General features: G+C 48.1%; 1 protein-coding gene across 1 annotated transcript in view; it reads left to right on the top strand.

Annotated features, from left to right (window-relative positions):
* Window positions 1–16,607, top strand: part of Abtb3 (ankyrin repeat and BTB domain containing 3) — a 271,670-nt gene that overhangs the window by 151,177 nt on the left and 103,886 nt on the right. Inside the window, exon 2 of the mRNA XM_059245625.1 lies at window positions 6,745–6,894. Within this exon, the coding sequence (XP_059101608.1) occupies window positions 6,745–6,894 (150 nt within the window). The remainder of the gene's footprint in view (window positions 1–6,744; window positions 6,895–16,607) is intronic.

Raw genomic sequence — 16,607 nt, 5'->3', positions numbered from 1 at the left:
CCATTATTCTGTAGTATTCCCAAGGAAACCGGTACTTAAGGGGAGGCTAACTAAATACATCAGTGTTGTGGGCCAAACCTGGCCTCCAGAACTCAGAACTCAGGCTCTCTGAACTGCTCTGTGGAGTCCAATTCTCAAAATCCCAGCTGATACTGAGTCCCTAGGAAGCATGAGAAGCTCTGAGGCTGCCTTGGACTCGCCTCAGGGAGGCTCCACAGGACCCCAAGGGATGCAGGCTCTGCTCTGTTTCTACAGTGTTCCAGCTGGTGGAGGTCTGTCTCCACAGCTGAGCCCGAGGCCTCAGAGGCACTGTGCCCAGCATTTGTGTTTTCAGAAGGTCACCGCGCCCTTCCTTAGACACGTTTCTGACTCCACACCTCAGTGTGTCCTGGTGCCCATTACTAGAAAGACTCTACATTTACGTTTCCTCCACTCTCATTCTTAAGTGCCCTGGGTTTTTAAGAAAGATCTCTGAAAAGGGAATCCATTCTTGGGCAAAATGTGAGCCAGGAGCTATGCTCACACCACCAGGAAAAGAACCTGCTTCTCATAGACAGTGGGCTCGCTAAGCCAGCCCTAAATCTGCTTCCTGCTGCCAAGTCTTTTAAAATAAAACAGGGGCTCCAAGCTGGTGGGATAGGCAAAAAAAAGAAAAAGCTCTGATATTTCCTTTTTTTTTTCTTCATAAATTTAACAGTAAAAGAAAGCCTTCTGGCAGTGACTAGGTTATTGACTTCCTAAATCTTTAGCTCCAAAGAACTTCATTTACTTACTTTATTAGCAAACATTTATTGACTCCGTTCTCTGTGCCAGGTTGTCTATATATATTATCCCATTCCAGCCTCTCCGCCAGCCATGAGGCAGGCGGTGTCAAACATTGCAGAGGGAGGGGCAGGCTCAGAGGAACCCAGCCTGGCAACCCCCATGGAAGGTGGCAAAGCGGGCATTGGCACTGGCCAGAGCTCTTCCATTGCTCCTTCCTTCCTGTTTGGTAAAGCTGAGTGTGGACTCTGGCTTTCAGCTTCTTGCTTGCTTAACGGAAGATGGATTCTAGGTTGGCATCAGTGCCAGTACAGTCAACTCTCCTTGGCAGCTAGAGGCCAATGGGCAGAGCCCAAGCCTGTGCCCAGAGCACCAGGCCTGTGTAGTCACCCCCCACTCCCAGCATGGCACATGCATCTCCTGATTCTGGCTTCTTCCATTACTGCGTCATAACTTTGGTTACTCACATGAAGTACCCAAATAGACAACCTATAGAAACAGAGTATGGAGCCACCATAAGTCTTAGAAATGAAAAGGATGTTGAGTGCTGTAGTTAGGGTTCCAAGGAAGGTCACTGGAATCCAGAGACTGTTCCACACTGTCACCTTACATGCCCTCCCCCCCCCCCAAAAAAACCAGTTTAATCTAGTGTAGGTGCAAGAAGTCAAATACATTTTAATCTAAACACAGAAAGTGCTAGGCACGCTGTCCACCCAAGTTGGTAATCAGTAAAGCTTGGCTGGCCCCTTCAGCACCATCACCAGTATCATCCCTGAGGGTGAGCGGATGAAGGCTGGGGGATGGCTAGCATGGTTTTCTCCTCATGGGAAAATACATCCTTGACCCAAGTCTAGTGACAAAATAGAGGAAGGCGAGGCGCTGTGTTTGCCACAGGGCCGTGCTGTGCACCTCAGAACAGAAGCAGGCCGTAAGAGCCTGGTGGCCCCCGTGACAGATAAGGTGCTGGACATGGTGTGTCCAAGATCTCACGCAGAGCAGCACTTCTTACAGTTTTCGTTCTGAGTGACCTGACCAAAAGATCCTCTTTGTCCAGTCACACAAGACTTTGGAAAGATGAACCTCAAGACTGAATCCAGATGGTAAATAGATGAGACTTCGTGCTCCTTAGGGCAGAGTATCTATGAGGCTTTCCCACTGGAGGCCAGAGGTTCTCAGTGTGTTTTTGTTTAATCCTCACAATAAACCCACAATGGCCATCGTTTAACTGCTCTCTGCAGCTAGGGAAACTGCCTGGACATTGGAGAAGTTTGCTCCTTCTTGAGAGGGAGCTCAGCTCTGTAGGTCAGACAATGCTGGCCTTTCTGCTCCTCAGCAGCAGCCATGAAACCTTGATGGCTGTGAATTCAGCATTCACAGACATAAATTGATCATGTTTTTTTAATTTTCAATAGTTCAATATTTATTTCAAATAATATTTGGTTAAATACCTAGGAGTGAAATGAATGGATCTTAATGGGAAATTGATTTTTTTAAAACTTTTTATTGATTCTTTGTGGATTTCACATCATGTATCCCAATCCCACTCATCCCACCCCCCACCCTACCCCCACCCCCGTCCCTTGGTTTCCACCCTCTGCCCTTGCAGTCTCTCCCCAAAACAAAATTTAAAAGTAAAGCCAAAACAAAACAAATTTTAAAAAATCTTGGCATGGAAGCTGGAGTGTGGCACAGTGAGTCACACAGTACACCCTTTAGTCCACACATCTTTCCTTGCAAGTGTTCATTGCAGTGAGTCATTGGTCTGGTTCGAGGCCTCTGGCTTCTGCTACACCATCAGTACTGGGTCCTCACTGAGGCTCCTCCTGGATGTCCTGTTGTTGCCTGTGCCATGGAGGTCCTACAGCTGTGGATCTGCGGGACCGGCCCCTTCATATGCTCTAGCAGTTCACAGATGGGGTGGGGGTTGGGGTGGGCCAACTCACAGCCCTGGTTCTGGGCCTGGGTGGTGGCTGGGTTGGTCCGCCTGCCAGCTTTCCCTCAATGTCACCACCAGGGCAAGCTCTCCAGCACTGCCCCCTGCTAGCTCATCCAATATGGCAGAGAGCAAGGAGCTGTGTTCTCCTGCTCTCACACCCTCAGGTCCGGCTCACCCACATTCACACAACCGGGGTAGCTCTACTGTTTTACCCAGGTGAGGTGCAGGGCCCACTCTCCAGACTGGGGTGAGGGACAGAGCCAGCTCTTCCGTTCCCATGTCCCCGAGGCCGGCTTTCCTGCAGGTAGCAAGGAGGGGGGCACATTTCCCTTACATTTGCTACCCTGTGGCATAAGAGGGAGGGGCCGGGGCAGCTGTTCTGTCTCAGGCCCATAGGCCCAGCTCACCTGCACCCTTGATAGGATTTTTAAGAGCCGTCAACCCTTTTTGAGGGTTTGAATGCACTCCCTCCTCAGCCAAATGTAAAATACACGAACCACCAGTCTCACAAAGACAAATTCCTCAGGTGCACCATGCGTGCATGCGTGCGTGTGTACACACTGGTGAGTGTGCATATATGTGCAAGCTGTGTATGGAGTCTGTAAGTCAACATCTGCAGTCTTCCTCCATCAATCTCAATCTGATTTGTTTAGACGAGGTCTCCCCTTGAACCTAGGGCTCACTAATTTGGCTAGGCTGGCTGGCTAGCAAGCCCCTCTCTCTGTACCCCTACCCTCCCCCCCCCCCGGGGCTAGGGTTGCAGGTACATGCTGCTGTATCTGGCTTTTATGTAACCTTTTCAGTTCCTAATGCTTACAGCAAATACTCAACTGGCTGAGCCATCTCCCCTACCGCCCCGCCCCCCCGAACTTCAGTTTTGAACTTGGGTCTTCATCACCAAGCCATTCTGTCCTCAGCTGCAATAATAGACTTTCATCGACACTAAAAATGATGCTCTGGCCTTCTTATTCACCTAGGTACTCTCTTTATAATTATTTCAGTTTATGTGTTAAGTCCTACGTGGTGGTTTTAATGAAAACCTGTAGACTTGTAGGGAGTGGCCTAATAAGCAGGTGTGGCCCTGTTGGAGGAAGTGTGTCACTGGGGGTGGGCTTTGAGGTTTCAGGAGCCCAAGCCAGGCCCAGTGGCTCACTTTCTCTTCCTGCTGCCTGCCAATCCAATCTGGATGTAGAACACTTGGCTCCTTCTCCAGCACCGTTTTTGCCTGCACGCCTCCATGCTTCCCACCATAACAATGATTGACTAAACCTCTGAACTGTAAGCCAGCCCCAATTAAATGATTTCCTATATAAGAGTTACCGTGGTCATGGTGTCTCATCACAGTGATAAAATCTTGACTAAGACACCCTATATGGAGTTCTCAAAAAGAAAAGCCTGATATATAATCTTGGCATAATAGATCAATTATAGATTTTATAAATCTCTGTCATCTAGTTTTTAAAGCGTCTTTGAATAAATGATTCCCACATTTGAATTTCATAACTCTCCAAAGCAGTTCCAATAGAGATTGTTCATCTGCACAATGAAGTGTGAAGAAATCCAGAGCAGGAGTTTGTATGCTGATTTCATCTCAGGTCCATGTGTGGAGGGCCTTTCTGCTTAGCACATGAAAGCTAGCCCACAAGATCTCATTTCACTCCCCTGACACCCCAGAGAAAAGGAGAATCCAGTGATTTGCCCCATCCCCCACTTCACAGAAGAGGGCACCAAGGTCCAGAGAGGTTCTGTGGCCTGTCCAAAGTCAAGTACTGGAAGCGTCAGGCCAGGGTGAGGCTCGGGGTTCCGGACCCAAATTTCTTTCTCCTGTCGGGGTTCCAGACTCAAGTTTCTTTCTCCTGAGCCTGGTGATCCTGGTGGAGCAGCATACGGGCTGCAGATCTGGTTAATACATAGCCAATGAGGTTCAAGACCTCATTCTTGGCTGTTTAAGCCCCCTAATCCTGCCCCCCACCCCTGGGCAAGTGAGGTGAAACTTACCTCAGTCCTAGTCTGGGTCCTGATTTTCTGTTATCATTTGTAGTTACCTCCTTAAGAGTGTAGGAGGTCCCTGTGCTAGAGTCACAGAGACATCAGAGAACTCAGTGAGGGATAGACCCAAGATTCATTGCTATGGCAACAGCTTCTTGGTCTGGCCTCTGACATCACAGGTCATGTGAGGGAGGACTTAGAGCATCATGGCCTGGGTCCAATAGGAGGATGTTAGAGAGGCAGAAGTGTCCCTTGAATGGTGGGTATCTCTCTGAAGGTCGAGTCATTCCTGAAAACTGAAAGATCTTCAGGTATCCAGTGAATAGTGAGGCTGTGTTGGCCTGCCTGCTGGGCTGTGGTGTTTCACAAACACACTGCCTGTTCCAACTCCCTAGTAGGTCCTCAAAGCACTTCAGGGGCTACAGCCATCCATTTTTTTTTTTTTTTTTTTTTTTTTTTTACTATTGATAAGACAGAAGAGAAGGTAAAAACAAAAACACAATACAGACAGGCAGTTTTCTGTGGAAGATTTTTGAAGGCAAACATGAAAAGCATATTGTTGTGCACTGGGCTGTGATACAAAGTACGTTCTTCGGAGCTACAAAGTGTTTGACAAATAGGCAGTTGGAAACAGTCTTTAATGGAAACTTATCATTTCCGGACTATAGGAATATTAAAATCGGATGGGCATTTGTATCCTTTAGCCATTGTTATCATTCATTCAAAACAGTGTTTGCTCTAGCTGCCTTCTCCCTGATCTCAGCCAGCAGCATGAGTGGCAGGATATGGGTGGAGCCACTGCGATCTGTGATGTGAGCAGGATGAGGAGTGAAGCTGAGTGCAGGCTTCACACTCTGCTTCCTCTCCCTCTGCCAGCGACTACCATTGTCCAGCACCTGGGCGTTGATCGTCCTTTATTGTTCCCGGGTTATTTTGTGAGCACCCATGTTCTCTCTCTCTCTCTCTCTCTCTCTCTCTCTCTCTCTCTCTCTCTCTCTCTCTATCTATCTCTCTCTGTCTCTCTGTCTCTCTGTCTCTCTCTCTCTCACCTTCCTTAGATGAGCCAGCTAGCCAGGTCATGTTTTGCCCATGATAAAGGCAGAGCTCAAGATAGCCAGTTCAATGTCACAAGCATTTTTCAGGCCTCTGATTCTATCCCCTCTGTTAACATAGCCTTGATCAAAGTAAGTCTATTAATCAGACTTGAAATTCAGGAAGCAGGACCACACTGTCTCCTCCTGGGGTGGCTAGGGATGGGTAAATGCCTCTGGGTAGGCCACATAGCTACATTTAGGCTGTCACTGAAGGTTTGGAGAGCAGAATGGGAGGAAAGAGTGCTGTGTTCTGGGGATTTCTGCGGACATTCACTGCACATGGTACTGAAGTCCTAGGGACTTTCCCCTGACCTCCATCCCCATATGCATCACTACAGAGAAATCCCAGAGCCTTGCCTTGAGATCACAGCCCGTCCACACCAGTTAATTACTGAGTCAATGAAGGAAGTCCTCAGAGGCCACCACCAGCAGGGACTGCCTCCTCAACACCAGAATGATTAGGCTGTCTCTGGGAGGGAGGATGAGGCAGTGATCTCTGGGTTCAGGAGAAGCATCTTCCAGTGGACAGAATCATTGCTAGGCTGGGGAAAGATTCTGTTTCATGGTCTTTGGAAATGTAGTGTCCAGACAAATGCTTGCGTTTGTTAAAATCGGGATCCATGTCTAAAAGGGGTCCTGGGCTGGGGATGCAGTTCAGCTGGTTTCTGTATGCCTAGCATGGATGCAGCCCAGAGTTTGATCCCCAGCACCAAATAAACTGGAAGTGGGTATGCACACCTGTAATGCCAGCACTCAGGAGACACAGGCAGGAGGGTTAGAAGTTCAAGGTCATCCTTGGCTACATAATGAGTTTTCAGCCAGCCTGAGCTCTATATGCTATCCTGTCTCAAAAGACATTGGGAGTCCAGAGCGTGGGTTCCCTTCTCATCTTCTGACAGTTTGAGGTGTGGCTTTTCTCCTCTGGTGAACTGAAAAGTAACAATTTATTCTTCTCTGTCTCAGGTGTGCTGAGCTTGCCAGAGAGCCTGAACCTGCACCGAGACCCACAGCGGCCCAGCAAGCCAGGAGAACTACCCATGTTCAGCCAGTCGGAGCTGAGGACCATCGAACAGTCCCTGCTGGCCACACGTGTGGGCAGCATCGCCGAGCTCAGTAAGTGGACACTGGCTCCTCAGCCTGGGACCCTTGACACTTAACCTCTCTATGTCCAGCGACATGTTAGTCTATCATGCTATAAGTGTCCGCGCTTACCTGGCCAGTGCACCTTTATTGAGTGCTTGCTGTGTGTGCAAAGCTTTGCTAGTGAAAATGGGAAAGGTCTGGAGAAAAGAGGGCCTGGTAAGTGTCCCAGCTCTGTCAGGACTGTAGATGGAATCCATTCCTCATCTGCCCTGAGCCTCAGTTTCCTTTTCAATTACATAGAAAAAATAATCTCAGCCGACACAGGATGTAGTTCTGATATGGAATGCACAGATGCCCATCTCAGGGCTTGGCACCCAGCCTGTCGCAGACGATATACATGGTCCCTGAACTAAATGGTGCCCATGACTGTTGATTTCCATGGCAGCATCTGTTGGCCACACATGTCAGATTAGCTCTCTCTCTTCTTCCAGAACACTCCACTGGTCCCTTTCTGAGCCCCAGGATGAGCCAAAGTCCTTTCCAGCCTGCTACTCCCTACCCTCTGTTCTTCCTTTGACCCTTTCTGCTCCTTGACCATAAGAACGAAACCTCAGGACCTTTGCACTGACTGCTCCCCCAGCCAAAACAACTCTCCATGCCTTTCTTTCTCACCACTGAGAAACGGTAACTCTCTGAGGACGTTGTCTTACTTCAGGCTCCTAAAATAAAATACCAGAGTAGACAGGGGACTCAACAGACTTGTCTTCAGTGCTTGAGAGATGGCTTAACAGTTACAAGCACTTGATGCTTTGCAGAGGATTCTAATTCAGTTCCTGGCAGGGATATCCGGAGGCTCACAGCTAACTGTAACTCCAGTTCCTCCTCCAGAAGGCGTCTTCTGGCCCCCAAGGGTATCCTCACACATGTGTACATACCCAGAGGCAGGGGTACCCTCACACACGTGTGTGCATACAGAGGCAGGGGTACCCTCACACACATGTGTGCATACACAGAGGCAGGGACACCCTCACACACGTGTGTGCATACAGAGGCAGGAGTACCGTCACACACATGTGCATACACAGAGGCAGGGACACCCTCACACACGTGTGTGCATACAGAGGCATGGGTACCTTCACACACGTGTGCATACAAAGGCAGGGACACCCTCACACACGTGTGCATACAGAGGCAGGGACACCCTCACACACATGTGTGCATACACAGAGGAAGGGACACCCTCACACACGTGTGCATACACAGAGGCAGGGACACCTTCACACACGTGTGCATACACAGAGGCAGGGTACCCTCACACACATGTGCATACAGAGGCAGGGACACCCTCACACACATGTGCATACACAGAGGCAGGGTACCCTCACACGCACGTGTGCATACACAGAGGCAGGGATTGAGGAGAGGGAGAGGCATTTATTTCTCACACTTCTAGAGGCTGGGAAATCCAAGCTCAGATATTCAGCTCCTGGTGAGAGTTCTCTACCTCACTTGCAATTGGAACCTTCTCACTCTTGTGTGTGTGGGGGGGGGGCAGTGTCCTTTTTTAAAAAATATATATATATATATATTTTATGATTTATATTTTATGTTCATTTGTGTTTTGCCTGCATGGATATCTGTGTGAGGGTATCAGAAGCCCTGGAACTGGACAGATGTGAACTGCCATGTGGGTGCTGGGAATTAAACCTGGGTCCTCTGGAAGAACAGCCAGTGCTCTTAACCCAGTGAGCCTTCTCTACAGCTCCCCTTCTTCCTATAAGGCCCTAATCATGAGGGCCCCACCCTCTTGGACTTGCTCAATCCTAAACATTCGCTAAAGGCCTCTCTTTCTAACACCATCACACGGGAGGGTGGAGGCTTCCACATGTGGCCTGGGGAGGACGTAAGTATTCAGTCCGTTGGTCCGTAGCCACTTTCATTCTCTGTCACTCTGGAGTGCTACGCCCAGCAGTTACCATCCCACAGTGTACTTCATACACTTGTGTTTCCATAGTCTCCTTGTTGAGGCACAATCGACACAAATCGATCATTTCTGGTGTATTTACCAGGGTGTGCAGCCATAACCGTGGTCTGTTTTAGAACACTTTTATTACCTCAATTAAGAAGCACAGGACCCATAACCACCCCCTCCCTCCCCTCTCCTAATCACACTCCACATTCCACTTTATTATTTTTTTGGTGTCCCTCTCCCTGCTGGAAGCTGCTCTCTCGTCCTCACAGTACAATATTTGAACTGTTCACTGGTAGGACAGCCTCAGATGTGTGGTACATAGTAGGGCCACAGGAAGAATGAAGTTCAAAGGGAAGGAGGTGAAGACAGAAGGGAAGGAAGGGGGGAGGGCTCCAAAAAGTATGAAGGAAATAAAGGAGAACGTGTGGCCAAGTTTGCTAGCTGACTTGATTGGATTAAAAAATGCCCCAAGAGGACCATGGGGTTGGCTCTGTGGGCTCAGGTGCTGCCGCCAAGCCTAATGACCCAAATTCCATCTTCACGACCCACATGAAAGAAGGGAACCCTCTCCTCTGTCCTCTGATACACACCCCCATGCATGCCTTGGAACATGCACATCCACACACATAATACACAAATAAACGGTGTAAAAAAAATTAAGACATGTCTAAAGGATTAGGAAGCATTCTTCCAGGTGTGACTGTGATGGCATTTCCAGAGACAATGAGATCATGGAGGTTTGGTCCCAAATGAATGGACCCATCCCCTGATGCATTCATAATACGATAGCGTTATTGGTAGGTAGCAAGAGGCAGGAGCAGGGGCCAAGTTAGAGGAAGCACGTCACTGGGGGCATCCTGGGGGATATGGGTCTCACACTGGCATCTTCCCATATGCCCCCCTCTCTTTATTTCCCACCCACAAAGAAGCAAAGAACAACTTTTACCACACATTCCTGCCATCATGATATTCTGCCCAAGCACGTGAGGCCAACAGAGGACACAGGGTTTCAGAGGACTGAACCTGTGAGCCGAAGTAAATCTTTCTTCTCTCATTTCTGTCAGGCATGTTGCCATAGCGATGCAAAAAATGCTCACACAGAAGAACAGTCAAGGTTGAGTGTCCCAGGTTTGAAGGATACTGGTTGTATACCCCCTAATTCAGGCTTGTGCTCTCCAGCCAGACCAACTCTATCCATTTCTTCTCTGTTGCTGTGATAAAATGCTCATGACCAAAAGCAGCCTGGAAGAGGAAGGGTTTATTTCAGCTTCCACTTCCGGGTCACATTCCATCACTGAGGGAAGTCCAGGCACAAACTCAGGCAGGAGCCTGGAGGCAAGAACTGAAGCAGAGGTAGTGGAGGAGTGCAGCTTACTGGCTTGCTCCCAGCTCATGGCCATCCTGCTTTCTTACATAACTCAAGACTACTTGCCTGGGCATGGCGCCACCCACAGTGGGTTAGGGCTTCCCACGTCAATCAATCAACAGTCAGGACGGTTCCCCCACAGGTCTGAGAATGACCTGAGAAATCCCTCCATTGAGATCCTCTCTTTCCATATGACTTCTTGCCTGTGTCAAGTTGACAATAAAAACTGACCAGGATGGCAAGCAAAGGAAACTATAGCTGTATTTGCTCAAGACTCAGTGGATGGTTACACAGCTCATCTATCAGTTCCTGGTGGAGCTGGAGTGTGGAGTTCTGCACCACTAAACCATTGATACAGCGATTCCAGCAGATCCAGAGCACTCAGAAGCTTCTGTACCCAGAATCCTACCTGCAGGAGTCCCTGGCCCACGCAGGACATGGCCATTTGGGGGACATGCTGCATCTCTGTGGTGGCAGGTCATGAGTGACCGGGAGGCTGGCACGGGCACCGCATTCGTCACCTTTCTTTCACGGTCACCAACTGCCTGACAAAACAGTGTGAGGGAAAGGGTCTATCTAGGCTCACAGGGGGTTCCTCCCCGGCCACTTAGTTCTGTTTCTTGGCTCACCAGGAGACAGAACATCATGGTGGTGGGAGTATGTGTCCAAGGGCACTTTTTTACCTCCATGAAAACAGGAAGCCAAGAGCAAGACAGGAAGAAAGCAGGGATATGATACCCTCAGGGACCATCTCCAGAAACTACTTCTCCACCTAGAGTTTTACCTCCCAAAGTTTCTAGAACCTTCCAAAATAGCACCACTAGCCAGGAGCCAAACCTCCAAGAGATGAGTCTTGGAGGGACACCTCATATGCAAACCATAACAAAATAGCTGCTTTCCTGGCCTCTGGCTTGGGAAGTTGGAGTGCCATCCCTTTAAGACCCCTAAGCCATGAGATACCCCCAGTAACAACACCTTCTGACTCCTGGTTGTATGGTTGGTCTAAAGATTTTTAGTAACATGGCCCTGTTGGCAGTCTGGTGACATCTAGAGAAGCTGCCTTAGAACGTTTTTTAATGCATAACACACAAAGGAAACCAAATCTTTGCATTTAAACCATGGCATAGTCATTCTGTGCTTTTTTAAGATTTATCTTTATTTTATGTGTATGAGTGTTTTGCCTACAAGTTCATATGTGCAACATGTGCGTGAAGTGTCTAAGGAGGCCAAAAGAGAATGTCAGATCTCCTGGAACTGGAGTTACAGGTGGTTGTGATCCACCATGAGGATGCTGGGAATCAAGCCCAGGTCTTCTGGAAGTGCAACAAATGCTCCTAACCACGGAGCCATCTCTCCAGCCCCACATTCTGCGCTTTTATTAGCACATGATATGACAGGATCTAGCAGCAAGTCTGGTGACCACATAATTCTGAGGTTGTCATATGTATGAATAAGATTCTGAGGTATCCACAAGGAGGAAAGGAATATTTGCATTTTAACACACTCCCAGGGTGTCTTGAGTGTGTGCAGAGGCTCCAGGCAACACCCATGGGAAGCATTCGAGAAGACAGAATACCACACTTTGGGACTTTCCCATTCTGTGAAATGTCCTTGGCCCTCCAGCTGTAGAACCTGACTACAGGGTTGGAACATGTCTGTGTGTACATTGCTTGGGAAGAGACCTCCAGGTCATGCAGCCCACATACACTGTCCTGTCAAAAGTTAGTCCCATGCCTGGGAAGATGGTCCAGTCAGTAAACTGCTTCTAAAGCAAGTATGAGGACGCAAGTTTAGATCCTCAACACCCACATAAGAGCATCTATAACCCTAGGACCTGGGAACAGGAAGTAGGGGTGGAGACAGGAGAACTGGAGTGTTCCCAGTCTAGCCAAATCAATAGTTTGGGTTCAAAAGACCCTGTTTCAAAAAATAAGATGGAGAACAACTGAATAGACAGATGTTGACCTCTGACCTACACACACACACACACACACACACACACACACACACACACCTTTACATTCATTTAACACATACATATACAAAGGTTAGTCCTGAAGCACCTGAGGGGCCCATGCAGCCTCTGTTCTAAGAAAGAATTTGCTAAGCAAATCCATGGTTACCTAAACAGGCAGCCCATGGGAGCAATGTGCTGCAGAGATTGTGTTTAAGGATGATTTGCTGTGTAAATTAAACACCGTCGTCATTGGATGTTGACTTTCATGTGTGAATTGTTGGCACACAAATGGGTGTTGCTAATTGCGAGTGTGTTTTGTGCGTTCATTAAGCTGGGCCTGAAGTCGGTGTGCAGAATGCTGTGATAAGACCCAGCATAGAAGGGAGCTAATAAGATTCCTCTCTTCAGATCTGACTGTAGTTTAGGTTGGCCTTCTCTGTGGTCTGAATCAACACAGACTGACTCTCTCTCTCTCTCCCCGTGGACACAGAGCTGTTCTTCATATTCAAAGATTGTTCTTTCCAGGTGGGTGGTAGAAACCACTGTTTTTGCAGCAGAGGTGAGATTCTCAGCTCTTGAAATAGTCTCATGGGTGAAATATTCAAGAGCAGAAGCCCTTCTTAAAAGCTGGTAATGATAATAGCAGCCACTGATGTCTATGGAACCCGGGTGCCATGCTGGCTAATCTCGATTGTTAATGTGATGAGTTTAGAATCACTGCAGAAACACACCTCTGGGTGTGTCTATAAGGATGTTTTCAGAAAGGTTTAAGCAAGGAAGGGAGGTCTTCCCTGAATGTGAATGATGCCATCCCATGAGCCGGGGTCCTGGACTGAATAAGGAGAAAAGAAGCTGAGCCCCTGAAACCTCTCTCTCTGCTTCCTGCCTGAAAACAGCGTAACCGTCTGCTTCAAACCCCTGCCACCATGCCTCCCCAGCCTTGATGGACTAGCCTCTCACACTGTGGGCCAGAATAAATACTTCTTCCTCAAGGTGCTTTTGTTGGGCATTTTGTTACAGCATCAATAAATAGTTAATAGAGATGCTGTGATAAATCTACAGATGTGCTTTTGATGTCTTGTCCCTACTTTGTGATCTGGGGGTGAAAGCAAGAAGAACTGAAGCTGTATGTCTTCCATCAGCCTCACCTGTGAGCTGAAGGACTGGAAACTGAATCCAGGCTTCAGAAGGTAAATCTGCCACACATCACCACAGAACCATGTTCCCACCAGGGTCACCTGAAGAGGCACCACTCAGATCCCAGAGCCCCCTCCATAAGGACGGGGTACCAGGTGGGGCTACGTTCCTCCAGATCTGAGGACCTGCAGTTTGCTCTGGGGGCATACAGGCTCCGGACTAAACTGGAGACACACAACATTCAGAAAGATTGCCAAGTCCCTGAGGAGGGGACCGGCCCTGAAGGCTGGGGTGTCTCCCCATGCCACTTTGCATGTTCCTTCAGTAAATTACATTAAGATTCTTATCTGCCCTAGGCTGTTGGGATGCCTGGAGCACTTGTCTTTAGCCCTCTTGTTATGGGGCTTCACTTCTTATCCTGAAAGTTCCCCAAGGCCATATATGGAAAGCTTATCTTCCAGTCAGTGGCCACTGGGTGTGGGGTGTCCTTGAAGGGAATATTGGGATGCCAGCCCTCCCCGTCTCTCTTGCTGTCTCCTGGATGCTGTGAGGTGAAGATAGGTCTTCTATCTAATGCTCATCCCATGAGGTACTGAGCTGCCACAGACCCAGAGTGGTGGAGTCAGGAGACTGTAGACAAAACTCATTCTCCTTCTAGTAGATTGCTTTAGGTATCTTGTCACTGTGGTGGAATGCTGACTGATGTATAGTCTTGGGGTCAAAACACTCACCGTTTCTGAATATTTTGTGTGTAAAGGACATGGCATTCACTCCAGGCATTATTAGTATTCCCACTTCACAGATAACTAAAGTTGGGTGTGAGGAAGGATAGCCCAAGGATACATAGCCAGAAAGTAGGAAGGTCTTAGTTCAAACGGCTTTCTTCGTCCTCTCTGCCATATCTGAACAAACTTTGTATTCTGAGCATCTTGTATACCACCCACAGCTCAGCAAATGTCCCTGGAATGACAAATTAATAGCCTGAAGTGACCTGCTCTATGACACAAAGACTAGAGAAAACGCTGTAGGTTTGGGAGCTCAAAGAGTATAAGCCAGACTAATATCAAGTTTTCTATTGAACTTTAGAGCTGGGGAAGTTGAACGCATACATGGTCTCAAAACATAACGGTGAGGTGACATCCTAAGGGAGCATGTCATCCCCACACTGACTTGGAATCTGTGGGCAGCTGTGGTCACCCCTGAGTGATGATGGGGCTGGACTTCCTGAGGAGGCATCTATTCCCCCAAGATAAGCATCAGTGATAGGTCAAACGATTCCACCCAAGTCTAGCTTATTGAGTTTCCTGGAGTTACTTACGGGACAGGCAGTTGTATCACTGAAAAGCCACCCCAGTGAGGATGACAATTCATCAGAAGCTGCACCCACGAAGCCCTGCCCACCTTTCAGACAGCTTGTCCGGTGGGAAAGTCTCCTCTCCCCAGCAGGGCAGACCTTTCTCCTCAGCAAATGTTACCACCGCTTATATCATCTTGTGTTCTGGTTAGCTCTTGTCAATTTGACACAAACTAGAGTCGCCTAGGAAGCAGGAACCTCAGCTGAGAAACTGCCCCCAACAGACTGACCTGTAGGCATGTCCATGGGGTGTTTTCTTAATCGCTAATTGATGTGGGATGGTCCAGCCCACTGTGGGTGGCAGCATCCCTAGTTAGGTAGACCTGGACTGTGTAAGAAGGCTAGCTAAACCTGAGCCTGTGAGTGAGCTAGCTAGCAATGTTCTTCTGTGGTTTCTGCTTAGGATTCCCGTTTGAGTTCCTGCCCTGACTTCCTACAGTGATGGAAATGTAAGCCAAATAAACTCTCTCTTCCTCTAAGTTGCCTTTGGTCGAAGAACTTACACACTCCCCTCATGCTTCTGCCAGAGGCATCTTACTACTGCTCCTCATGCCCAGAAAGCTCTTGTCCCCGGTACTCACAGGGTTTCTGCTTGGCTTCCTTCAAGTCTCAGCTATACTATCACCCCCCTGAAGATACCTTACTGTGCCTGCACCCCACTGAAACCTCCCTTATCACTCTCTATACCCGTTTCTTCCTCTCCTCTCCTCTCCTCTCCTCTCCTCTCCTCTCCTCTCCTTCTCTCCTCTCCTCTCCTCTCCTCTCCTTCTCTCCTCTCCTCTCCTCCTTTCTCCTCTCCTTCCCTCTCCTCCTCTGTTCTCCTTGCCCCTTACACACTACTCTCTCCTTTTCCTTCCTTCTTTTCAAAATGAAGGGGCAGTCTCAGCACAGATTTGGGCAGAAGCGCCCCTCTTGGAATGTGTGGTCTTTTTCCAGGGAGTCACCCCTGGCTCACAGCAGTCTCGCTTCTAAGGGGCTGTACATAAGAGCTGGAGCTAGAGAGGTTCGAGATGCATCCCCTGGGCTGTCATGGAAGATGATTGTAGGTGATGCACAGAGCCTTTTTAATTTTAATTACTATGTATATTTCATGAGCATGAGGAAATATTGGTTTTCCATTTATGGTACTGATATAAAGTTTCCTTTTAAAATAAGTTTATTTGTATGAACAAGTGAGGCAATTTAAAGAGAAATATTAAGTAAATAAATTGTACAAGCTGTGCACAGATATGAGACATCATGATGGTAATTCCCAGGTGGCTGACATTTGAGAAACAGAATTATCAGTGGATGGATTCTCAGATAGCTTCCTTGAATTGAACTCCAGCTGCCCAAGCTCAGAGCAGCTGGTGAAAAAAAATGAATTTTTGTTTGAGGCTCATGTCACAGACAGGGAAGACAGCAGGTAGTACTTACAGAGTGGAGAGTTCCAAACAGAGATAGTGAGGGTGAAAATCTCAATTCCCATTCATCTCGAATGAGTAGCCCTCATCAGAGATATGTTGAGGGCCTCTAGTCCAGGGATGAAGATGACAGTGATAAGGGAAATCATGTGATGAGTGAAATGGTGCAATAATGTCGGTGATGATGGTGATGGTGATGAACATGGTGATGACTGAAGTGATGCAGTAATGTTGGTGATGATGGTGATGATGATGATGATGATGAACATGGTGATGACTGAAATGATGCAGTAATGTTGGTGATGATGGTGATGATGATGATGAACATGGTGATGACTGAAATTATATGATAATCATTGTGGGGACATCAAGGTGGCAGGAACTTGAACCAACTAGTCACATTCCATCCACAGTCCAGAGCAAAGAGCAATGAATTAATGCCTGGGGGGGGGGGTCCCCTCAGTCTTCCACAGTCCAGGGTCCTCACCTGCAGTGGGTAGGGCTCCCATCAGCTAACATAACCGAAATGATCCTGGAATGTATGCCACCCGGCC

The sequence above is a fragment of the Peromyscus eremicus genome, chromosome 18 (genome assembly GCF_949786415.1).
Source record: "Peromyscus eremicus chromosome 18, PerEre_H2_v1, whole genome shotgun sequence".
In the NCBI taxonomy this organism is placed as follows: Eukaryota; Metazoa; Chordata; class Mammalia; order Rodentia; family Cricetidae; genus Peromyscus; species Peromyscus eremicus.
This window is presented reverse-complemented; position numbering and strand designations above follow the sequence as displayed.